The sequence below is a fragment of the Larus michahellis genome, chromosome 6 (assembly GCF_964199755.1).
Source record: "Larus michahellis chromosome 6, bLarMic1.1, whole genome shotgun sequence".
Lineage (NCBI taxonomy): Eukaryota > Metazoa > Chordata > Aves > Charadriiformes > Laridae > Larus > Larus michahellis.
Genome location: NC_133901.1, coordinates 64,385,583 through 64,410,660, shown reverse-complemented (window position 1 = coordinate 64,410,660; position 25,078 = coordinate 64,385,583). Strand labels below are relative to the sequence as shown.

Below are 25,078 nucleotides of genomic sequence, written 5' to 3'. Positions count from 1 at the left end.
TTTGATGTTATACTGAACATCAAAAAGGGTTGAAGGTTCTGTGACCTCTGCACATAATTAAAATAAAGCTTCACTGGAAAATGGTAGGCTACTGCCATGGTTCCTGTTTTAACAATTCACAACATTCCTTTAAGGGGTTTAAAAGATGAGTCCGAATTATTCTTTATGCTACTCCGTAGTCGTTAAGAGAGTTAAGAAATCAGGTCATTCTCCTCAGACTCATGGTAGAACTAAATATTTGATTAGGTTTGTCCATCAAATGGGCCCATTATATGTGTTCATAAAAATTTTAAAAAAGGAAAAGGAGGGGGGAGGGGGGCTTTTACTTTTAAGTGTACTCTTTCAACTACATAGCAATTTTTGTGGTATTTAAATAATATTAGAAAAGTAAAGCTTTCTACATGTTTAATAGCTGTGTGTCAGGTGACTGCTAAGATATCTTTGAATGGAGAGTGAGTGCAGCTGTGCAAATGTAACGCAACAAATATGCACTTAATTGTGTCCTTTGGCCAGCAGAAAATGTCTGTTGGTAATTAGTTCTTCCTCTACCAGACCCGCTGGCATGTGAGCTCTCCTAGCGGGATTCTTGTTATTGTTCTCTCTGGCTCTTGTTCACTGTTGTTCTGGAAGGAAGGACAGAACTGAAGGCATGAGTAATAGGAAATCTTAAGCTCTCACATTCACCAAAGAGGAAAACATTTATTTAATCAGACTAGAGCTCTACAAGCACTCAGAGAATAAAAGTTAGTCTTGCGGAAAGTGGGGACAGAGGGGATGGAGTCAGTCCTTGGCTTTTGAAGTACTGTTGCCATGGGGTTAAAGCTGTAAGTGTGCTCAATGCAGGTACTGTTTTTTATGCTGGGTTTCTGGGGCAGGTTGTATCAGCTTGCATGCTGCTTTATTTGTAGCTGCCGGGTTGGAATCGTTCTTGCGATACCCATCATTGCCTTCCTTGACACCTACAAGTAACGGTACAGTTTTGGCTTCCAGAGGTCCCCAAAGGAATCTTGATATAGTGAAGCCAGATGAGTGTTGTGAACATTGTGAAGAGGTTGGAGCACCAGCGGTATGAGAAGGGCTTGTACAGGAGCTCAGTGCGTTGTGTTTAACTGGTGCTTCAAATACCTCCCTACCACCCAGCCTTTCGGTTTAGCTTTTAAACTGTGAGAGTTCTCTTTAAGTTTGATGCAGGCAGTGTGTAATGCAATGGCCGTGTTTGGCAACCTTTCTCATTCCGGATAATTGTACAAGGTTATTACCCCCCGTTAGAGGGAGCCTTCAAAGCCCTCTGTAAACGGTACACAGTGCTTTTTGAAATGGCATTGCAGACTGGTTTAGTCAGGAGGATTTGTATGTCCAAGTTGAAGTCATTTGAGAGAATAGTCGGCTGGAAGAAGGCTGAAAATTGATAGCTGCTGCATCCGAAAAGGTGATCTATGAAAAATTTGTTTTCTCATTATCAACTATTATAATAGGCCTTGGTAATGTTATAATACATAAGAGAGCTTGTACTTTTGCTTATGTTACTTGGGACATGTCCTCTGCAGAATATACACCGCCAGCTCCCCTATGTAGCCCATCATCCATGAATCCTCGTTACTGAGCCTCCAACCATCACGTGTAAGCCCTAGAGGAGAGGTGATTACATGGTTTTATTCTCTGAACTGGTCATGAGGAATACATTTCTGTAATGGTTTTCCTTGGTAGTGCTTCTCCGAAGTATTTTATGAAGGACATTAAATGTTACTTAACGTTCTTTGTAGACTGGGAAATGGAAGCTCAGTGTTGCTAAAGTCTTGAAATTATCAGAATAAATAGAACCTGAATACTATCTAAAATAACATTAAAACCTATTTTCTGTACATGAATATGCATATACAATACATATTGGGTATAGTATATATATTTAGTAGTATACAGAAAATAAATAGAATGCGTATATCGCTTGTCATCTGCAAATCAGTGAGACTTACAGAACCATGGAAAGCTACTCAAATTTAACATCTATATATTTAAATTAATATCAACACTTATAATATACATTTGGCCACTGTTCCTTCATTCCGCAATTCTAAGGCTCTGGAAGAGTTTGGTAAATGAGTGTATACTACTTTTTTTTTTAAATGTAAATATTTCTGTCTACTGTGTTCAAATGGGATTTAATCTAAGAACCTATTTTAGATTTGTCAGTGTGGGTAGAAGATAAATAGGAAAGTCAGAAGAGATTGTATATTGTTTTAAATTGATGACTGATGTTCTTTGCTTCTACTGCAAATGCAATTGCCAGTTGATTGAACAGAGAATTTATAGGCAGTGACAGTAACACGTAGGTTTAATCACAGAATCACAGAATGGTTCATTTGACAAGAAATTGCTGTCAATTCATTAAATTCCATTTACGAATTTGTATGCAAAGTAAGAGTAATACTGTTCAGTATTATTTTGGTTAGTTTTAGCACTTCTAGCTAAGCAAAACCAGGCTGTTTACAGCAACTTATTCAGCTTATTCAAACTTAGTTTAGGGACAGTCCTCTAAGATATGAGTCATCGTTTGCATTTGATGGTTTGGATTTTCTTGAAGGCCTCAACCAGAGCTGAAATAATTCAGAAGGGATCATAAGCAATATGATGGATCAAAACCTGGTGGCTGCATAGCTGTATTTTGAACAAGAAAGTGATTTGTTGCTGCTGGAAGGGTGCAAGATGCCATATGAGAAGTCCTTGTGTAGCAAAGCTAACTGTAAAGGATTTCTGGATGTGAAGTGAATTTGAGAAGGGGTAAGGAAAGCTAGCCATAGTGAGAAGACAAGTGGCGTTAACCCTCTTGCACCTTGGCTGAAGAATGTTCTGGGCAAATGTGCACTGAATTAATGTAATGTGTTACTGCCAATGGGATTGAGATATAAACCTTACAGCCCACAGCACAGTAGCATAAGATTACAGGAAGCTGCACATCGGACATATTGAATGAGGGTTTAGTAGCCTGAGAGCTGGGCAAGAGCAGATGTGTAAAAAGTGTGAATATTTCATCCCCTTGCAGATCCAAATGGTTTTCCTAATACATTATAAATGACTGATTTTTAGCAACCAGTTTCCTCAGATGATCATAGCAAGTCAGGCATGGCAAGATTAGCCCTGAGCTAGTTGAGATGCAGATTGTTTTCCAGTGGATACCCACTAAAGGAAGGCTTCTGCTCCCGAGTCATAGAAACATTACTGACGTGAAAAACTCATGGAATTGGTTTGGAAGTGTTCAGCAGCAACTACAACTGCTGTGGTATGTAACTCCCCAAAACCTCTCCATCTCCAGTGCAGGATGTGTTAGTACTTTGACCTAGCAAGCTTGTGTTATCTGGGGTGTGGTGTTCATTCATCATCACTCACGCTAGGCTAAAATTTGGCCAGTTGTTTCAGCCTTGGGGAAAGATTCAGTAAACTTGAAATCGGTCTCTCTGGCTGTTTTGAACAGACATGTGTACATCATTTAAACTCTATTCTCTTGACAGTAGCGTAACAGAAGAGTACCAGAAATTTGAGCTCTGTTAAGCAGTGGCACAGTTACACTGCAGAGATATTCTTTAGTTGGATGAGACAGGCAGAGCCCAGAAAAGACTCCTGTTTTATTATTTCAAATCTGTTTTCCAATTATTGTCTTCCTGTTTGGAGAAGGTCCTTTCTGGCAGTGATTCAGCCTTCTTAGGAATTTTTTATATCTCATTAACTGGGAGCAGTTCCCAGGACATCAGATTTGCCATCATCTTCAAATCAAATACGCCTGAAATCACTTGTGACAAGCAGCTTTGTGGGCCCCGCTCTGCTGAAGAACTTCAAGAATGCTCAAAAGTTGGGATTTTTTTTTTTACTGAACGCAGATAAAGTTGCTGTTCCTCTGCATGTACAATATTGTTTGCGTGAAGCAGAAAGTGCAGAAAAGGATGTCGGCTTCTGCTGAGTACTGAGCTATCTGAATTTGTGATCTACATTTGAACCCTGTTCAATATTCACAGCCCTAAGCTGCATATATATATATATATATACACACAAGTACTTGTTCTTTGTATGTCTGCATTCAAGATCAAAATAGCTGTGGTTTGATGCCAGCGTTACATTTCACACACGTTTGGAGTTTCTTAATTTTCTTAAATTCCAGTCTTGAATGGAACTGATGGGACACCTCGGGGGTTAAATAATTGCTAGAGAGAGTCAGAGACAGAGAGGACAGTCAGTAATGAAAACGATAGAAAGAGAGTGAGCTTTAACTGTGTTTTTCCTTCTCAGTTCAATATTGGTTTTGTTGCTGCAAGTCAAGCATCAGTTCCCTGTTTCCTCCTTCATTAGCTTTTCTTCCTTGAATAGGCACATCTTGTCGTGACCTTTCATTCTTCCCTTTACCAGAGCCCCATTTTTGCCTGGTAAGTCTAAATCTGCTGTGCAAAAAATAGTAAATCAGATTAGTCTCCCTGTTTGGCTGACGCTGCCCTCTAAGGAGCAGGAATCAACAGCAAAGGCATTATCTGAGTAAGAGAAGTGCAGGTTTTTTGCAACTGAAGAGTGAGTGTGTGGGTAAACTAACAGCACACTGAGTCCTCTTCTCTGGCCTCGTATTGCTGAAATTCCTGGGTGGGAATTGTTCTTAGTGATAATGAAAGATGATTGATAGTCATGTCCACAAACACCACTGTCTCTATGAATAGCTACCTTTCCCAACCTTCCCTACACTACTACACTACTAAGGTACTACACTACTAAAGCAGGAACAAATGAGAATGTTAAAATTAAATGGTGCGGCTTTACCTGTAGAAGGGCAAGGAATGAAATGGCAGGTTGAAAACTGTTGTTCATTGTCTAAATTCATCCATAGCAATGGAGCCACTGAGAAAATATGTTTGAGAAAATGAGGAGGCAGCAGTTTTACACAAATATCTGACTGCAGTGTGACATTCATTGCCTTAGTCTGTCTAGATGGAGATTTAAGAAGGTGTTGGGCAAATCATGGAGAATAGTTAGATTATGATGTAGCCTCTAGTGACGAAATCTTGATTACTTGAATGGGAAGGTGTGAAGAGGTGTTCTGTGTTGTCCATTCCCTTTATCCCAAGTAGTCGCTGCTGGCGCCTGTTGAGGACAGGATACCGGACTAGATAGACCTCTGAACTGAAGCAGTGTGGCAGATCTTGGATTCTTGTAGCTCTTGTCACATCATGATGGCAATGTTGTATCATACAGGTGAACTAGAAGAAAAATGGCAGCGGTCTGTCGGCAAATAATGAGTACTCACAAAGCAGTGCAATGTATTGATCCCTCATTTCCCTTTTTTATTTTTGTTCAGGCCGGTGACAAGCATTATCATCCAAGCTGTGCACGATGCAGCAGGTGCAACCAAATGTTCACAGAAGGAGAAGAAATGTATCTGCAAGGTAAGGATGTCTCCACTCCAAAACAAGAAAAACGGACTTTGTAATTTTTCTGTCACAGACCTCAGGAGTTTATAAACCATCTCCTTGTAATATGGGCAAGGAGGACTTCAGCCATCCTGTCTTCATTACAGCGTTCTCATGCTTTTTCACTTGATACTGTTTCACCCTAGTGAGTGGTCCTAATGGTGGCTTTGCAGTGACTCTGCAGCCTAGCTGCAGCAGACCGTTTTTTTCAAAAGCTGAGTAGCAAAAATGAAATTTATTAGTCTGCCTCTGAATTTGGCATCTCACAGATAGCCTAGCACACAGGCTGGTATATGAGATACCAGACAAAGTTAGAGCATTTCCCCTGAGTTCTGCTGATCAGTTTCTCTGCTTTTCTGGACCACACTCCAAACTGTAAAAGGCAATGGGAAAACTTCCAAAAACTGCAGTGAGCTTGTTTTGAATCATGTAGATCTCATTCCCCATGTACATTGACAAATTGTCTCCTCCAGTTCTTAAATCATATTTGCTTGCCTTGCCTATTTCCTTTTTATCTAGTCACATCTCTCTTTTTATTCCCTTTATTTTTATGTCTTTCTATAGTCATTTCTTTCTTTTATGTTCATTTTCATGTCCTGTTTCTTATTAACAGTATTATACTCCCAGGTATTGCTGGGCATGGTTTTTTTTCATAATCTTTTCACATAAAAAAGAACGTGCTCTTTTCTTTCATGGAAAAGTATCCTTGATCTGAATTCTACCTACTCTCCCAGAAGGTAGCACGTTAACTCTTAAGGTTAAGGTTAACTCTAGCTGTAGTATTAATGTTGGTAGAAAGACTTATAATACCTATTTTTGCAAGCCAGAAATCAAAGTGAAAAAGGCAGATACATATTGGGATTTTGTGTATTGTGTTTATGTTAGAAAACTTGCTTGATATACCTGAAAGGACTGTAAAAGAATGGGGGGAAAAAAGTGAAAGTGTGATGACAGCCACAATCCTGAGAAATTCCCTCTGGATGAATCCTGCAATCCTGAGAAATTCATTCTGGATGAATTCCAAAATAAGACAATATTAAGGAATTCCTTTGAAGCTTACTTATGTTATTTTGTAGTTTGTCCTCCCTAGCAGTCCATCTCTCTCATCTCTCACCGACCTTATACCTTAGTCATCTTATTCCAGTTGTGTGCAGAACTGGATCTCAAATTGTGTAGCAGCTCTGCAGTGCAAGAGCAAGAGAGGCTGAAAGAGGGCTGGGTAGGAAGTGCTGCTTTCTGGTGGCAAATTGGAAAGACTAATTTGAAAGCAGCAGTTACAGCATCTGACAACTGGTAACCTTCTTAGTTTCCTCTCATCATAGGATGATAAAGTACAGGCAGAGTTAAAGGTGAGCATCAGTTCATCCTTCGCTGTTATTAATAACAGCTGTTTGCAACTGATGCCATTCGCACCAGTCTAGCAGAGAGTCGGAGTTCAGTCTGTGGTGTAAATTTCTGCAGATCCAAATAAGACAGAAAGCATTGCTTCTACATAAACAAGGCTAGATTTTCTCCTGGCCAAGTTCAGGTGATATGAAAGAGGAGAGGAGAGACACCTGTCTCCTCGATCTGCCATCATTCTCTTCTTGGCTGTATCTCCCTTTCTGTGGTTGTGAACTGACGTTCTTCATGCTCACTCTGTCTCAGAGGAGGAGCAGCCCAAGTTGCATTGCTTTCTTGTTCACAAGCTGTTTTCTGCCTGAATAATGTTATTGCTGAGTGTGGTCCAGACTGTCCTGCCAAAGCTTTCCTTGCTGAATTCAGCATGTTTGCAAGTGTAAGGGACCTAAAAGCCTTTCCTGTGCAAAGTTGTTAGTTGAAATGTATATCCTGACTCCATCCAAATCGTTTACCCTAGGGTGCAGAATAAAAGCATTCCAAGCATTTCTCTGAAATAAAAATACAAAACCACAGCACTAAGGCTAGAACCAAAGTCCCATTATTGATAAAATAAATGAAAATGGGCAGCTTCCATCTCACTTCGAATTGTCCTCTCCACAAGACTTGAAAGTACTGTGTTGGTATTGCTTTGTATAACAGAGGAGCCTGGCAGGTTTGTGCTAGCTACTTGTGTTAGAAATGTGTGGAAAACCTGCAAAAGGAGAACATGGTAAAAACCAGCTGTCTATTTTGGAGCTTTCTATGTTAAAGATGGTTTTAATAATGCTAGCAAAAGCACTCTGGCTTTGCCCTGCTCCAACACAGGACAATGAAGAGGAAGCAGCATCAGAAACTTTCTCTTTCCCATTGACTTCCTATTACTGTATGGACTGCCCCAGAAGACTGGTGCTGAGCTAGGATGTTGCTCAGCATTTAGAGGGATGCTTCACTTGCTTCTCACACAGGCTTTCATCCTTATTCAATGTGTAAATAATAGCCCAAGTTACTGATTTTTAGAGAGCTGTATGTTGAAACGATGGTATGTACGAAGTAAAAAGCTGAATAAATGAACATGTTGGTTGGTGTCTGCCAAGTGAGCAAACAAACATATGTTAAGGATGGGAATAACCATGATTTGATGAATCTGGTAGGAAAAAGAGCAGCGACGTAGCTTGAGAATTTGCACTGTTCCAAGCATTTAAAAATATATTGATATGTTTGGATGAATAAAATCTACAGTTTTTAGGTGGCTCAGGGTTCAAGATCATGACAAATATTTACATTTAACTTCTTAAGCCTGTTTTATCTGATTTTGGTTTTTAAATTTCATGTATTTCAAACCTCTTATCATTTTGTGGCAAAAAAACCCAAAAAACAAACAAACAAACAAAAAACAAAAAAACCCTATAATACTTAGCTAAGTTTCACCATGAAAATGATATCCAGACTCCCTTGCATTTCTTGTTCACTTTCAGTAGATCCAGCCTTCTCCTGAGGTGTGCCTAAAATTGTGTCACTTTGTGCTAAATACTGCCTGAAAGTGCAGTGACAGCTTTTTCTTTGACGGTGGGGGTGGTTTAATAGAAAAGAACTGAGGTACAGAGGAAGAGAGATCACTTTTTCTCAGCGTCACGCAGGAAGCTCACAGCTGAATTTCAGAACTGAACCTAAACCTTCTGAGTTTTAGTTCATCAGCCTTGTAACATGAACTCCCTTCCTCCTGAGAGCTTGGATCTGTCTGACCTCCTAAGCGAACGCACAGGGCATGCTTCTCTCCTGATCTCGCAGGCCCTGTGGGGTCCTGGCTCTGAGGCTGCTGTTTGTTTACACAGAAGGCTGTTGGTTCACTTCTCCCTGTTGTCTGATCCTTTCCCCCTGCCAAACGCACAGTTTCTTCTTCCTCGGCTGAGACTCAAAGCCAAACATCTCAGACCCCTGATCCGGAATCACAGCGTTCTCTCCAGTGTCCTGATGATGATTATACTGTGTGCTGCTGGGAAGTGAAATCATTCCTGCTGGTCTTCACTCCTGTACTGAGCCATGCAAGGGCTCATTAGAACAAAATTTCCAGGGGCCCTGACCCGTACCTCTCCTGGGCTCTGAGGGTGGGGTTTCCTCTGGCTGCACTTGAGCTAATAGTCACCAGCAGGAGTCCTGGACTTGGCTCTGTTTGGTTTCTTTGTGGACAGAGTGAAGAGGTGATGTTCCCCCCTGCAGACAGACAAGGCTCTGTATTGGCGTTGCAGTGACTGGAATGGGGTTCTGCAGCTGCTGTCTGTGTTAAAAGTCAGCATTAGCTTCTGCTCCATTTCAACTTGGCTGATACCTGCCAGCAGCTTCCCAGTAGTGACCGCAGTTTACACTCTGTTCCAAGGTAGAATTGAAATGTGATGGAAGTGCCCCTTGCCCCTGACACTGCTTGGCCCTTGGGGACAGCTGGATATTTCTATTTTTACAGCATAAGAGAGAATCCCATGTTTTGGGACACAAACAGCAGAGACTTTGCCTTTTTTAGTAGGATGTGTAGCTGGAATATGCCCTGTGGAAATGCCAGTGCAACACATGCTGCTGACCTTGCAGAGCCAGGGGTAGAAACTATGTGTGTGCCAATGGCAAGTACGGTACACGCTGATCTGCAGAGAGGCTCTTTCACATGCTGCTTTGTACCACCTGCCCCGTACTGGCCTCTCCACCTTAGTGCAGTGGGTGAGATACCGCCCTGACTGTTGTGTTGTGAATTTTCTAATTCTGCTTTTCCTGTTGCATTTTGCATAAGTGTAGGGGAGAAGTCATCTGAGTAATACTTTACAGTAACTGAATATGACACCTATTGCTCAAGAAAGTTGTAGGATTTTCCATGTATTAATGGACTTAGAATCTGAACTTCCTTTTTATGCAGTACATAAGGGGAGAACAGATCAGGTAACCGTGGCCCAGAGGAACCCTCTGTCTTTCAGTTCCTCTGACTGGTGCTTGCTGACTTGCTGTTTGAGGCTGTTTGAGTTTTTATTAAGAATGTGTGCAAAATGCTTTGACAGCCTCAAGAAAAGGCTGCTGTAGATGGGCCAAGGATTTGAATATTATTTTTTTTGTTTCACTTGTATTTGTGATGAGCTAGAATTGAAAGTTAATTACTTGCATAGTTCATACAGATTCACCATCTGATGCAATGAAGGGATTCTCTTTAGTAACTGATTTGTTGTGACCAGAAGTCACCTGCTTTACTCCGAATAAAGATTTTTTTTTTCTTTTTTTTTTTTTTTTATTTTTTTTTATTTCACTCAGGTTCCACTGTCTGGCATCCCGACTGTAAGCAATCCACTAAGACTGAAGATAAGCTACGGGTAAGCTGAATTTGTGGCCATGACACACCAGATATTTTGCCCACAAAATAACTGAATGATGTTTTTAAGAGGGTGACTTTTCCCCATGTGTTGTTTTTTTTTTTTGCATAGCTGACACCACTCTGGCAGAATAAACAGTGGAGGCACTTCAGAGGTATTGCTCTGATTTTTGGGCTCACCACATTCACATGCCTGTCTCAGTGCACTGCCTTAAAAAGAGTATCATTTCCTGACATGCAGACATGGCAAAGTCACTAAAACACTTCATTTCATATCTCAGTTATTGTGAGAGAGACTCTTAAGGAGAAAATGTGAACATGGCAAATGCTACAATCTATTTTAATATTTTTGCACATCTGTATAATTGCTCTATAGTTATCCCCTGTTCTGCATGGTTATTTACAGCATTTAGACAATATGGACTCTTCTTCCTGTGCCATCCAGATAAACCTCAGCCTAAAGTGATCCAAATTTGAATGCCAAGAGCAGTTACCCTTGGAGCCACCTCAGTATATCCAGGAAAACTTTCTGGATCAAATCCTTGATGGCAATAATGCTGCACTGATATATGGTGGAGCCTGGCATTTACATGCACGAGGCAATTCTAAGCTGATTAATTCACTAATTCATCTTCTGGACAATTTGGTCTTTTTGATGTCTCAGTCCTTCAAACTTTCGTAATTTTTCTGGATATGACTATTAGAGAATGTATATGAAGAAAATGTCTTTCAGACAAGGAAACTAAGAGGTGCTGACATGGAGGTACGTAGCATATCCTGTGGGTTGTGTTCTACGTGTGGCTCATTCACAGGAAGCCACTTCCTTTAGAATTTGTTCAGGTGCACTGGTCTGTAAAACATCCCCGCAGAGAATTTACTAAGATCGTAGGTAATGTGCAGATAAATTCTTGTTGAGCAGAGTTCATGTTAGTGTGGGCTGTACTGATCATACAGAAGTATAAATGGCCCTAGATGGGCATGGGATCTGTCACGGCCAAGCATCACTGTAGGTACCATCCAGCATTTCACATTTTTCTGTCCTGACTTTCTATAAGAAAATGGAAAATTCTGCCAGACTGGATTTTCTTCCTCATTTAACGATTTGAATGTAAGACAGTGTTTTGGCCCTCTTTAGTGTCAGAACACTTGTGCTTTGTAGTGAATGACTGGGGTACAATACCTCCCTTTCACTTGGACCAAGGAGTCTTATCAAAGCACTTCTGACTACATTGCTGCCCTTACAAACCTTCTCCAGATGACCTTATAAATTAGTTGGCTTATTTCCATTCGCCATGGAAATGGCCAAAGTCCTTTTCAAATATTTTCCTTTTTTTCTGTCACACATTCAAGCGTGTCAAGTCTTTTTCCCCCTCAGCTAATTTTAATTGAAGTGAATGAAGTAAATTAATTCATCCACCTGCAAGACTTTGCCTAAGTGAGTTCTTACAGGAAAATGAAGTGAAGCGGAAGAATGCATAGTAAGGGAACATCTGAGAAATGTTATGGCACAGCTATCCAAGATCGCCTCGTTCCTGGATGAGAGTTTCTTTACAGAGGTTTAATATGTCTTTAAAAGGCATTGAGAAATGCACTGTACTGAAGCTAGCTGGAGGGATGGAGAATTTTTAGCTTCAACTGCATATCACAGGTAGTCTCTGTCTACTCTGGTACAAAGTCAGACACCTTATTTTAAAGTCAGTTTGAGTTCACTTCAATGACTTCGACACATGTTTCATTCTGCTGACTCGAAGGCAATAGCAAACAGGTAGGTACAGAAAAAGTGAAACTGGGGAAACTGTGTGCTATTTGAACTTGTCACCACTAAATTATGAACTGTACTTTGATCGACTTTCAATTTCTTGATGACATACATTTAGACCTGATGTGAAAATCAGAATCTGGTTTGTGACTTGACAAATACATGATATAGCCACTTTCAGGGTGAGGCCTAGATTTTCTGGTGGTTCTGCAAAAAGCCAGTGACACGGCCTCTTTGCTCTGCTGGGTTTCCTTTCCCTGTAGAGCAAAACAAAACAAAAACCCCTTTTATCATTGAAATTGCTTTAGAAGTTTTCAGCAAGTTCTGTTGTCTCTCAGTAACTGAATCGTGATATAAACTAATCAGCAATCTAGCTGGTCAAGATCCGAAAGGGACTTTGTAAAAACAACGGTTATTTTAGATCTTCCTCCCACTGGATATTTGTGGAGGATTACAAAGCCAAAACAAGCAGAAAATAAAGCAACCATATATATATTAAAAAATATACATTGCTTAGGATTTTTTAAACTGTCTGGTGGTTCATGATTCTGCAGGGATTAATAAGTAACATAGATGATATAACACACAGTGTTATCTAGCAAGTAGGTATTAGTAACTTGGTTGAAAAAAAGAGCTTAACCATTGAGCTAGAGCAACTGCTTTCCTTTTCACTCTTTTTTCCCTTTTGTGTTTCATGACAGCATTCCTCATCTGAGTTCTTTTATCCAAAGAGTCTGGTTCTTCGCAGGCCACGCTCTGCAGAGGTTTGCTGTTGTGTTTTCATAGTGTTGATAATGGTCTTCTTTACTAAGAAGATTCTTCATTATTGTCATTTGCTGCGCTTGCTACTACTTCCGCCACACAGCTTTCCTGCTATCACTTGCCACCTTGGGCACTGACGCTGTATTTTGCATCATGTGGTGCAGTGTTGTTTGTTAATTCTCACGTTTTTTATTTTGTTTAATGAAATGCTTAATATTAATTTTTTTAGATTCAGATGAGCTTTTGGGGCCTGTATTATTGTTCTTCTGGTGTTACAGAAAGTAGTTTGTCTTCTAAAACAAAAAATTAGAGTGCAAATATGAAGCAAATGAAAAAGGTGAAAAGTGATGGTTAAAAAGAAATAGTTTTTCATGAACAATGGCTCATGCTTTTGAGAAAAAAAATCCCGTTAGTTGAATCGGTTACTTTTTTATATGTGTTGACCAACTACATATGAATACTTTAGTTGAGAATATACTTACAGAATTCCAGGTTTGGACATGTTCTATGTGCTGCCTGAGAGCATTTGCCTCTCTCTGACCCGGGGCATATCCACGTCTGAGGTAGGAGGTCCTCCCTGTCCTCTTGATTCTGGACCTCCTACTTTCAGACTTCCTTGAGTTCCTTACAGTGCTACCCACTTCCATTTCTTCTCCTTCAGGACAGTGCTTATTGATTAGTTGTGCCTGCTGTGGGGGGACATGTGGCTGTACTGCATGCAGACGCACCTGAGGCAGCTTTCATTTGATAACAAAGTAAGAATGTACTGGCGTGGACTTGGTACAGGCTAGCAGTAGGCAGCCGGACCGATAAGAGTCCATGCCACTGGATTTCCATTGTGTCTGCTCATGCTGCCTTCACATCTCTAATTGCAAGGTAGGCATATTCATATCATCAGTCAGGGCAGGATGTTTGTGTTAGATGCAGTCCGCAGGATAGCGTTACATGGTTGAATCCAATGCTGTGATTCAGTGGGAGTTCATGTGCCCTTTGTCCTGCACAGTACATTCGTCAGTTAACTTTGGATGTTTCAGTGCATTAGCCACTCTTGAACACCGCCCTCTCTACAGAAATATGTATGAAGAAAATACAGCTATAAAGATGGGTTACCAATGCCCCTAAGGAGGGCAGTGTCTCTGCAGTCCTAGGCTTTATGGAATCAAATGTTGGAGTCTGAGAACATCAAACTGTGGGACCATTTCACTCATCTTTTAGACCAGTGTAGTGGCTTTTTGCATTCAGCTTAGTATGCAAGAGTCTGAGTTTCTGGTGCTGAAATCTGTGAGCCTTAGGATTAAAAAAACAAATCCTATCCAATGTATTAGAAAAATATGCAAGGCAAAATAGGAGCAGCACATATCAAAATAAAGGTATGGTCTCTTTCTTGTTTTGTAGACTGTGCAGGACACAAATAGCTTAGGGTCAGGTGAATATCCTTTTGTGTAAATTTGGTCAGTATTAAATTCTGTTTAGATTTACATGCTGATTATATAAAGTGTAATTCAAGTCAGATTTTGGCTTCAAGTGTAGACACCAAGATACTATCATTGCTGTTGCTGTAAAGATGAGCTAAGGGCTGGAATCTTCATGAAGATTGTAGGTTGAAAATTGCAGAGTGAAATCCTGTGAATTCTCTGAGAAGTTTGCTGTTGAATTCAGCATGTTCTGGACTTCTCACTTTACTTTCTTCTGCTTTCCACTTAACTTACTCTTGGTGAAGGCTATGTTTGCACGAGTAGTCTTGTAAAAGTTTGTTTGGTAGCAATGTGCCTTCAATGATTATCTGCTGAAAATTCATTCTCCTGTCTGGCCTTTGTCTAGAAAGGAAAGAAAGATTAGTTGTAACCTATTAATATGTGTGTCTGTGTGAATTTAAAGTAAACCTTATGACTAGTTTTGTCTTGATGCATACAATGTGTAGATTTTTTAGGCAGAGAAATAATGAATGCATGCATTTGAAGGAAACATGCAAGGAGAAGGGTACAGTTTAACTAGTGACAGTTTAACTAATGAATGCTCTAACACTAAGGGTGTTTTATTGCTCTTACATATGGCCGCTGAAAATTACTGAAATCCGTAGGAAGCCTGTGTTTAATGAACCCTGGTTGCAAGTCCTAAATAACAGTAAAACCTTGCAGTAGATGAAGCAGGTAGTCAGAGTGGCAAGTGTTGTACTGAGAACACCGAATTCCTTGCTATTGCAAAATTGTATCTATCTGCCTAGTAGAATAAATTACATCTTAATCTTCTATTAGTTTATTTATAAACATGCTTCTCTCAAAGTAGGTTCTGAAGTTTAGAGAATTTGCTTAAGCTATAATGTTAAATGTTATGAAGTGAAAACATATTCGTTCCTCTGCAGCTATTATCACCACCTTGCATAATGAACTCTATCAAAAAACTAAGGCAGGTACTGTAAACAACGCTGACGATGCCTTTGTTAAGCAATAGTGCATCCGTTTGGCCAGATGTTCTTTGGATCAGTTTTGATTTGGTTGCCTGCATCTATAAGTTTTTGTAGAGCATGATTCTGAACATCTGCACTTGAGAAAGCCAGAGCCACCACATTCTAGCAGCATCTAGATGATGTGAATGGCTCTAGCGTGAATTATTGTTTTTTTAAGAAGTTATTTCTTTAGATGGTGTGCTGTGCATGATGACATGACAAACTGAGGTAAATGCAGATGAACATCTTAAGCTTTGCAATCTAATATTAAAATAGCAAGTTTATCAATTTGGGGCATATGCATGGGTGATACGATAATTGAGCATTGAAATTTACAGTGAACCAAATAGGATGAGCATGACAGTTGGTGTTACCTCTGCCCATCTGCAAATGAAGTTGGTAAGGAACTTTTGCACTGAAGACAAATGCATGGAATGAAAAGAAAAAACATAAAAATAAGAAGTCTGTGATAAAGTGGGAAATACTAAGAAGTCTTGCAGATACTATAGATGCTTTGTGATCTGGTTCTTTCCTCTAGCTCCTTTAATGATATGCATGAATTTCTATTGACTGAATTTCTATTGGTTTTTTCATGTACTTCATAGACTTCCTGTATCTGGTACAGACATCCCATATTGATATATTTACTACTGTTCCATCCATTTGGGTGGAAGAGAAAAGAAAAAAACAGATGACTCTTCTACAGTCAGAAAATGTGGAGAAAGGCCATGCACCACAAGAAAGGAAAAAAACATTAGTTGTAGTTCTTCATAGAAATTTGCTTTAAATTTCTCTGCACAAAGGTGGCATTGTGAAAAGCTCTGTTTGAATCCTACAAGACCAATCATATAAAGAGTGGTCCAGTTCTGTTTGTAGAAGAAGTAAGGCAGCTTAACTTATTTTGTCGCTGGGTAGAACAAGTGTCACAGGACTATTGTGGTGGAAGGAAATACCTTTAAATTAATGCATTAGTATTAAAGGATGTTTCCTCTAATTTCTTTACCGGTCTTCTTCCAACAGTGTGTGCAAGATATGCTCGCATGACATCTCCACTGAAGGTTAAAGGTTAAATCAGGGGTAGATGCTATTCCTGTTTCACCTGTGCTGTGATCGGCTCTCCTCTAGGGTGAAATTTACACCCCATTGCAGTTACATCAACAGAGAATTTGACCTCCAGTGTGTCTCTTGCCACCTGTTTGAGATATAAAGTCACAGCAGTGGCGCGCAGGGTCAGGGATTCTAGACTGCTAATGAAGATGTAATGTACTTTCTAATAAAAGCCATACCCTGACACAGATTTTCAGTCGGGAGGTATTACAGGTCTCTTAGGAGAGGAGCCAACCATAGCAACTAAAAGTATGCCAAAGGAACAGCTTATATCAAGGAATCTTTAGTGTATGTTTGTTAAGGCAAGCAGCACAAATGTTTTTAAGTGCAATGCAATTGTCTTTAGGGGAAAGTGCAAAGCTGTGAAGGATTCCAGACCATATGGCAGCAGCAGAGTAGGAAATAGCCATCTGCGATGGAAACAGCCTGTGTAATTCAAAACAAGAAACAGGGCAAAGTGAGGCAGGAGGGGTGAGTAGATGTAGAAGTCCTCTTTTTCATGCACTGTCTTCAGGGGTATGTCGTAAACTTAAGCAAGATACGGGACTGGGGGCAAACAGAGGAGCCACAAAGTTCCAGGTCTGCTTGGATTAAGCTGCTCAGGAGAGGAACGGTGTGTGCTCAGGCAGTGGCTGGCAGGACGGCGTCCTGCCCAGGCAATGTGGAGCTTTGCAATAGACTGAAGGTAAAATTTATGTATGCAGGAAGAATTACAGAAAATAGAAAACTGGTTTTAAAGGGTGTCGTATCTGGATCATGGCCGTGTTAATGGGATGGTAACGAGGAACCTGGAGCAGAAACGCAGTGAGGAAATGAAGAACAGATGCTACAACTTGCCAGTCCGTTTGAAAACTGCTCCTGTGCTCCGGGGTTAAGAGCACTAAAGAAAGCTGTTAGCAGGATGTCTTTGAAACTATCTTCTTAAGGTGTCTAACTTTATTAAACAAATTCACTGAAGTGATAAATACAGGTGAATTTTCCCTTTGCTGGAAAGGTTTTTAGCAGTGACATTAACAGATGAGACTAAGGAGATGGACTGAAGGCTGAGAGTTTCTTGTTTTCTGAAGTGATTATAAAAGATCGGGAGCAAAGAGCAACCCAGAGGCCTGCCAGGTGGGAAGAAGCCGTAACTGCCTCTAACGCTTGGTTTCCTACAACAGGGAGAATTGAGCAGACAAAATTCTTAAAGTATGTCTGCCAAAAGCCAGATGTAACAGAAACACCCCTAACAGTACCTCAACTACTTAATACTGTTCCCTATGTTGTAATGAAAACAATTGTTTTCCATAGCAACTGCAGCAACGTGTTACATGTCTCTCCGCTCAGACAGTGGTGTGAAATGGCAGAATGGAAGGGGGAATAAAGGGAATAAAGTGTTTCTCAACAACCGCCAGATTTTCCAGCTTAATTCTTGTAACGTTTCCATGAAACAAGTGGTTGTTGTTGATTTTTTTTTTTTTTCTTTGATTGCATCATGGGAGGAGCTTAAGGGCAGCTGAGAAATTTCTGTTCCCTTTTGGGATGTAGGAATTTGCAGATACAGAGAGAAAAGGAAAGAAACACATAAAGGTCCAGCTGAGAAAGTATTCTCAGACATGCTCTGGAGAGGATTTGTGACTGTGTCAGGCCATGGCCACATCTGCTCTCTGTTTGATCTGAGTCTTCACGTTTTTTAGTGGAACGTGTTCAAAGCCTTTTATTCCTCTGACCCTCCCTGAATGTGGTGATTTCATTTCCACAAATGAAATCAGATAAAGCCTGCTGGATCATCCGCGACTAGTCTTCAGTGTTTTTAATATGGGTGGTTCCAATAGATTTCCTGGCTATGAAATAAAAGGTAGAGAGACTCTAAGGCCTGTTGAAGGATCCTTTCGGGAAGTGTATGCTGAGAGAGAAAAGAAAGGTCCAGTAGCCTTGTTGTGTTCACTCTAGATATTTCCTAAGACAAATCAGCGAGCCAGGCTATCAAGCCTTGTATCTCTTCAGTATGTGCCTGAAGGTCCCTTAGTTCAATGTCACAAGCTGACAAGATAAGGACTATGTACAAAGATTTTATTTTCAGTGACGTTGAAGTATCGCAGTGCACTAGTGTCATCAGAGTCATTTGCTAATGCGTTGCTTTGTGATGGGATTTGGTTCTTTGCAGTCAATTAGGGAGCAAAAATTGTTCACAGCTTCTCAGTTGCTCTGTAGGGGTGTGACTGCTCTCATGAATTTCAGTTTGCAGGACATTGTCATTAAACATCAGCACTTTTGCAGTATGGGGAATCATGACGTTTCAACCAAGGCTTTAGCTTTCATGTTGCATCTAGGTTGTGCTGCAGATGTAGGGAACAGCTCCAAGCCAAGGATTTCTGGTCCTTCTACTTAGGAGGACTGAATTCTGTTCTGTATTCATAATGGAAATCGAGTGATTGAACATCTGAAAAGCGATAACGTGTGTGCTGTGCTCTCAACAGTTTCGTCTGCTGAACTGCTGATACCTTTAGCTGTTTGTGAACTAATGTTTTGACAAAATGACCAGCAAGGCTATCCTGGACTGTACTTTGTATGGCTCCTTGCAGTGTCTCTGGCAGGTGTTGTTTTGTTTTGTTCATTATTGTTGTCAGTCTTCTACATTGTATGGTTTAGAAAACCTCTTTTCCCCTCTCACAGCACCCCTTCCCCTACCAAAAAAAAAAAAAGCCCACCTGACTCACCAGATAGATTGTGAAATTTGCCAGAATGCTTGCATTTGTGTTGACGTTTTTTCCTAAATTCAATTAATTTCAAGATGTATGCAGATTTCTTCACTTAAAACCAAAATTACCAATGTGAGTGGCTTCAGGTTGCTCTAATAAGTTACTTTTTGTTTTTCAGCCTACAAGAGCATCATCAGAAAGCATTTATTCCAGACCAGGTTCCAGTATACCTGGCTCTCCAGGCCACACTATCTATGTAAGTATTCCTTCTGATGAAAAAGCTGCTGATCCCTTGCTTGCACTTGAAGTACTCCACGCTGAAATAACTTTTATACCGATGCTAATGCCTTCATTCTAGTGAGTGGGTAAATTGTTAACATTCTTGTCATGACAGGTGTATTTTTTATAACTATAGAATTCACAAGCAGGGTAGGCCTTTTCCAGGTCATGTTTCCCTTGGAAAGATACAGTAAATCTCTTGAAGTCGCTTGGTGATGTGAAGAGGGACAGAAGGGGTGCATCAAGAAGAGTGTGGCCAGCAGGTCGAGGGAGGTCATTTTTTTTCTTGGCAGAGAAGTTCATAGGAGCAAAAAATTACCATCTTTTATGGCTGTACTAACCCAGTTCTAAGGGGGAAGAATATCAACTCAGATGTACTTGGGTGAACAACTTAACAGCTCAGCCTTCTCAAACTTGCTGTATTTCCATGCATATAGCTGACACTTCCAAAAACTCACTTCCATTTAAGAGTCCTGTTCCTTGAAAGTCCATTTAACTTTTAGCCTCATACTAAAACATGCTCTCAGATAACCTGCACAAAACCGGAGGCAGAAGTGGAAGATAACAGCTAAGGAAGAAAATCACAGGCAGACAAGTTAGTGAGAGAGAGGCCGTTATTAGGGGAGCAAAGATGAAGGTATGCTGGGAAGAAGAGGCAGACTACAGGGCAAACATACTTTTCTGTTACCAATGCATAATGCTCAATCACTGGTTTTATAGATAGCCTTATGTTTATATAGGTGAAAAGGTAGTGTAAGATACAGAAACTTATCAGGTACATATATAGTAATGCAGAAAAATTACCAAAATTACAAATGTCGAGTCCTGGGTTTGAGTTAAATACTACTTGTTCAGTGCATTTCAACAAGAACAACAGCAAAAATTAGCTATATTAAAAATATTCACACTGTAGACATCACAACACAGAGCATGTGCTGGAGAACTGCCATTCTGCTGGAAATATCAACTTCATAAGCTGTAGCCTATGAAATTTAAGTGCTGCTCAACAGCACAGTCTGTAGGGCAACATGATGGCCTAGACCAGGGTCTACAGAAATATCTACAGTAATTTATATTGGATTAAGAATTATCCAGACATATTTGCAGCTCATTACAATGTAAAAATATTAGAGAAATGACGTACATTAATATACCTACGTGTTTTAAGGGTTAATTGGCTTAAGGTATTTTATTATATCTGGTGAGTAAAAACTAAACAGATTTGAGGCTATTTTAGAAAATGAATTTCCTAACTATTTCAAACCTTACTTATTTATCAAAAAATGTTTTGTATTGTTTCTGATATACGGCATCGTGTAAGAACCAGCAAGACCAATGGTTGTTAGGAGAGCTTGGGAAGGTAAATACACTTTAGTCTGAAAATACTATGTGCTAGTACTCAGGAAGAGCAGAACTGAATGCGAGTAGAAACAGATCAGCCTTGTTTCCTTGTGCAGCCTACTACGAATAAATAAAATATCTAGTAGAAGAGTTGAAAACCAAGTTGAATATTATCTTTCAGTTTTAATCATCAATTGTGTTTCTGTAATAGAGGTAAGAATGTATGACATTTTTTAAGGAAAGATATTCGCTATCTAAACTGTAAGTAGGGCCTCTTTCTAGCTCCTCCTAGTGAGTGCAGCTGTCTTTGGAACTGATTTCCTGCTTCCTCTTTTTAACTAGTCAAGAGCTCCTTGCAGTTTTAGTGGGTAACTATCTAGTGGACAAGATACTAAGTAGTCAACATTAGTACTATGTAGTAAGCAGCATATGCCTTAGTCGGAAGCTTGGGTATAGGCTGAGTGATGAATGCGGTACGATAATTTCAGTTGGGAGTTTGGATACCGAGTCCTGACAAATATTCCTGCTTGCCTTTTTATTTCCTTGTAATAAGTTGTATTTCCTCTCGTGTGCACAATTGTAATATGAATTTCTGTCTGTGGTCTTCTGCATGGAATCCTCTCATAATCTCTGTAAGCTGCAAACTAAATTAATTTTATCACACATTTTATATATGGGAAAACAAGAGCAGAAAGGTGAAAGTACTTGCCTGAGGCCACAAAATGAGTCATTTGCAGAGCTCAATTTTCCAGCTCACAACTGGGGAAAATAAACTTTTGTGTTAGATCTATATATGCCATGTCTTTCTTTCCTAAACTGAGAAAACACTGTGTGCTTTTGCAGAGGAGGCCTATTGGAGAAGAACATGAAGCAATTACTTCGCATGTAGAGTGCCAAAAAGGGTTTTCCGTAGCAACAGCGTGACAACAAATACACAAAAATCATAAATTGTGTAAAACAGAAATTACCAGTGCATTTGTGTAAGTTAATTTATCTTCTGTCTTTGACCTTCAGGCAAAAGTAGACAATGAAATCCTTGATTACAAGGATTTAGCAGCCATTCCCAAAGTCAAGGCCATTTATGACATTGAACGTCCAGACCTAATTACTTATGAGCCATTCTACACTTCCGCCTACGAGGACAGACAGGAGAGACAGAGTCTTGGAGAGGTAATGAACCGACAAGCCACTCATTCTGCTATACGCTTTATTCAAAGCCTGCTTCGCTTCTATCCTCTTTTGAAACAGTTTCTAATTGACACTCCTAGATATTGTTGCTGCTGCTGTTCACAGTGCTTTTTGTCTGTTTGATCTGGGTTTAATGGGAACAATCATGATGATGCCTCATGTGCGAAACCGCACAATTAAACACCTCCATTAACAGCAGCCACTGGCAGAGGAATGGCCGGGGGGAGGCTTGGAGGCTGTCTGTATGTGCATTCTTGTAACTCACATGGATGTCCTACTCTTCGGGTACAGCAAAGTCCAGAATGTGAGGCAAAAGCCAACCTGGTGGTGTGCCGTGGAGCACCAATATTCACAGGAGTGTGGTGTACTGTTCTATGGCAGTAGATTAAGAGCAGCGGGATGCTTTCTCTCACACTTATTAAAGGGAAATATATTTAGGGAGCACGTTGCCAGACACTGGATAAAATGTGAACTAGGTCAGAATAAAGTGTTCTTCCACCTGGGAAAGCAGGTTAGTTGTGTTATGGAAATAGCTGCCTCACATTTTAAACTGCTGACATTTAATAAGATGCTTGTATCCTGCAAAACGATAGAAAAAAATGATTAATTTATTCTCTTAAATTTGTACTAAAAGATATCTTTCAGGTTGTAGGGTCCCCCGGTTTTCTCAGGTGAACTTCCATGACTGGAATTATAATTTACATGGTTCCAGTGCAGATCATGAAGCAGGTTTTGGCATGTAATACCATCTGACTGTAACTCAGACTTCCTGAATGCAGATCTAAATGGACATGGAAATGGGTTTACTTCCTTGCAATCTCAGTGACTTTACTGACTGTAACTGAATTGAGTATGAAGATGAGCTGAGGAAAAAGAAAGTACACTAAATCATTTAGGCACCAATGGTCTGAAGATGCCCACATCAGTGACTGATAATCTGCTTTCTTAGCAAAATGTTTTGCCCACCGATAGATCAGAGCTGCCTCAGTTTTTCTCCTTTGTTCTTTAATGTTTTATAGGATTAGTCTTTTATATTGTTACATGAGCTGGAAGTTCAGGAGACTGTTCAGCTGGGGAGTAAGATAAGAGATTAACAGGTCAGAATATTACAGAATTTCCCCCCTCAAGTTTATATTGGTAGTGAATCCAGCTGACATCTGGTTTAAACCCACTGTGAGATGCATTGGTGACCTCTGAGCAGTTCCAACAGGCCTGACCCATTCCACAAAACTCTCTACAAACACAAGTCTCTTGTTAGTCACAGAGGAGGAACTAATCTCGCCCGGAGAAGGTGAACTATTTGTTGATCGTTAAGGGGAAGCTTCTCACTGACAAAGCAGTGTGTTGGAAGCTGATAAAGCAGGAAGATGGAAGCTGTCTGCTGTTATGCTTTTTCTGGGGATAAGCAAAAACCTTTGGGGTTTTCTTACCCCATATTTTCAATCCAATTAATCTTTGGTGACCACAGAAATTTGTTCTGGGAACAGAAGGGCTCTCACCTTCTTTTCAGAAGATCTGGGTTTTCCACCCAATGCTACTGCTGACTTCTGTCACCTTGGGCAAGTTACCTCACCTCTTTGTACCTGTTTCTCCTCCCTTCCCTTGCCCTAATGAGAACACAAGCCCATTGGGGTGGAGTGATCTCTTACTTCGTGTTTGTGTTGTGGTAATTGAGTGGCAACAACCTTGGTACATAATACATCAGTCACCATCATCTTTAAAAAGCAAAGGAGGTGACGGGTTTAGTCATGGCAGGGATTTGCAGACTTTGAGTGATTTAACCTGCGTTCTCTTCGCAAAGTGTGTGTATGTGGTGGTGTTAAATAAAAGGGGAGCCTGAGTTTAATCTTCTACACTAGAATTGCCCTTCACCATGATTTTAAAAAAAACAATCACCAAACTCAGCTAGGAAATATTTCTGGGCATACAAGGGAGATGTGCGAGAGCCACCAAAATTAATCCAGTAGTGGAGACAAACCTTAATTACAGGGAATGGGCTACAAGAAAGTTATAAACTTTAACCATAGAAAGTGAGAAAACACAGCATGAGACTTTCCTCTGTATTGCAATGGAAGGGAAATGCTTTGAAAAGTTTCTAACTCACGATCTCTCTTGTTCAATGAAATCCCAATCTGGTTTTTCTGGAAGTCTGTGATGAAGAATGTTTTCATGTAGCACCATCTAGCGGGACCAGGCATTTTAGTTACAGACCCACCAGCAGCTGGCGGGGGAGCGAAAGGGGGCTCATGAAGAGGTGGTTTAGCTTCTAATATAAAAGAGACTAAGATATATGAAATTGAGATCTGTAGATTAATTTTCTTCTACTGAGACTGACCCTAAATGTAGTGGTAACATTTCCAGAAACTGTTAATTATTCGGGTTCTTCATGTCCTATAACTTCTGCCCTGCTAGCAGCAACCTCATTAGCGCTGAAATTGTCTTTTCTTAGCTCTGACGTTTGCTGCATAAATATTGAAAGAAGCAGCATTTTACCTGTGTGTCCTTTGTTTCTAGTATTCTGTCTGTTGAAAGCATGGAATGTCTGTAACAGTTTTCAGTAAACAAGGTGTTGTAAAATTAGAAAAGATTTTTTTTCTAATGTGATAGAGGCTTCAAAATGGAGCAGGCACCCCCCCAGTAGTTCAATAAAAAGACAGTTAAAATGAGGTTGGTACACAATGCTGGAACTACCGTTACAAAATGACACCTGTAAAAGTTTTCAGAAATTTCCCAGAGCACAAAATGACCTGTCTGAGTTCAGGTATTAGAGCAACCCCTTAGATCAAAAAGTGACAGAGCATTGAGCCTGTTGCAGTAAGTAGAAGTTGTACTGCAAATTTGGTCAGAACAAGCTCTCTCCCCGGACTTTTTTTCCTTTTTCCTTTTTCCTTTTTCCTTTTTCCTTTTTCCTTTTTCCTTTTTCCTTTTTCCTTTTTCCTTTTTCCTTTTTCCTTTTTCCTTTTTCCTTTTTCTTGTCTGAATTCATCACTCTGTATTTAGAGCTTACTATTTTGGAACTGAGCCGTTTCTTCTCAGTCTGCTGCACAGTGTATTTCAAACTGACTAGTGTAGACTTCTGTGATAGACCAGATTTTAAAAGACCTCATAAACCCTGAAGAACCAAGCATTTTGTGGCAGACTCAGAGTTTGAGATACGGCAGTTCATCTGTGCATGATAAAACAGTAAGTGGGCTGCAGAGTGTGGTTCCATTTCCCAAAAAGCAACGAGATGATGTCAGATAGTGATGGAGTAAAAGTACATGAAAGGTCGGTCATGGATTCAGCACGTTACTTTCTGGGATGCCTTCCCAGTCTTAGATTCCTGTGACTACCTTTTACAGTAGTCAGTAC

General features: G+C 40.1%; 1 protein-coding gene across 24 annotated transcripts in view; it reads left to right on the top strand.

The window, feature by feature from the left end:
- Nucleotides 1-25,078, top strand: part of ABLIM1 (actin binding LIM protein 1) — a 206,054-nt gene that overhangs the window by 150,894 nt on the left and 30,082 nt on the right. For 21 of the 24 annotated variants that reach the window (XR_012587477.1, XR_012587481.1, XR_012587479.1 and 18 more), the window contains exons 7-11: nucleotides 5,330-5,417; nucleotides 10,107-10,165; nucleotides 12,625-12,687; nucleotides 19,098-19,175; nucleotides 21,554-21,709. Coding sequence is in view for 18 of the 24 variants with exons in the window: in XM_074590665.1 (XP_074446766.1) it covers nucleotides 5,330-5,417; nucleotides 10,107-10,165; nucleotides 12,625-12,687; nucleotides 19,098-19,175; nucleotides 21,554-21,709 (444 nt within the window). In the remaining 6 variants the exon portion in view is untranslated. The remainder of the gene's footprint in view (nucleotides 1-5,329; nucleotides 5,418-10,106; nucleotides 10,166-12,624; nucleotides 12,688-19,097; nucleotides 19,176-21,553; nucleotides 21,710-25,078) is intronic. The other 3 variants (XR_012587478.1, XM_074590663.1, XM_074590654.1) reach the window with 1 other exon arrangement.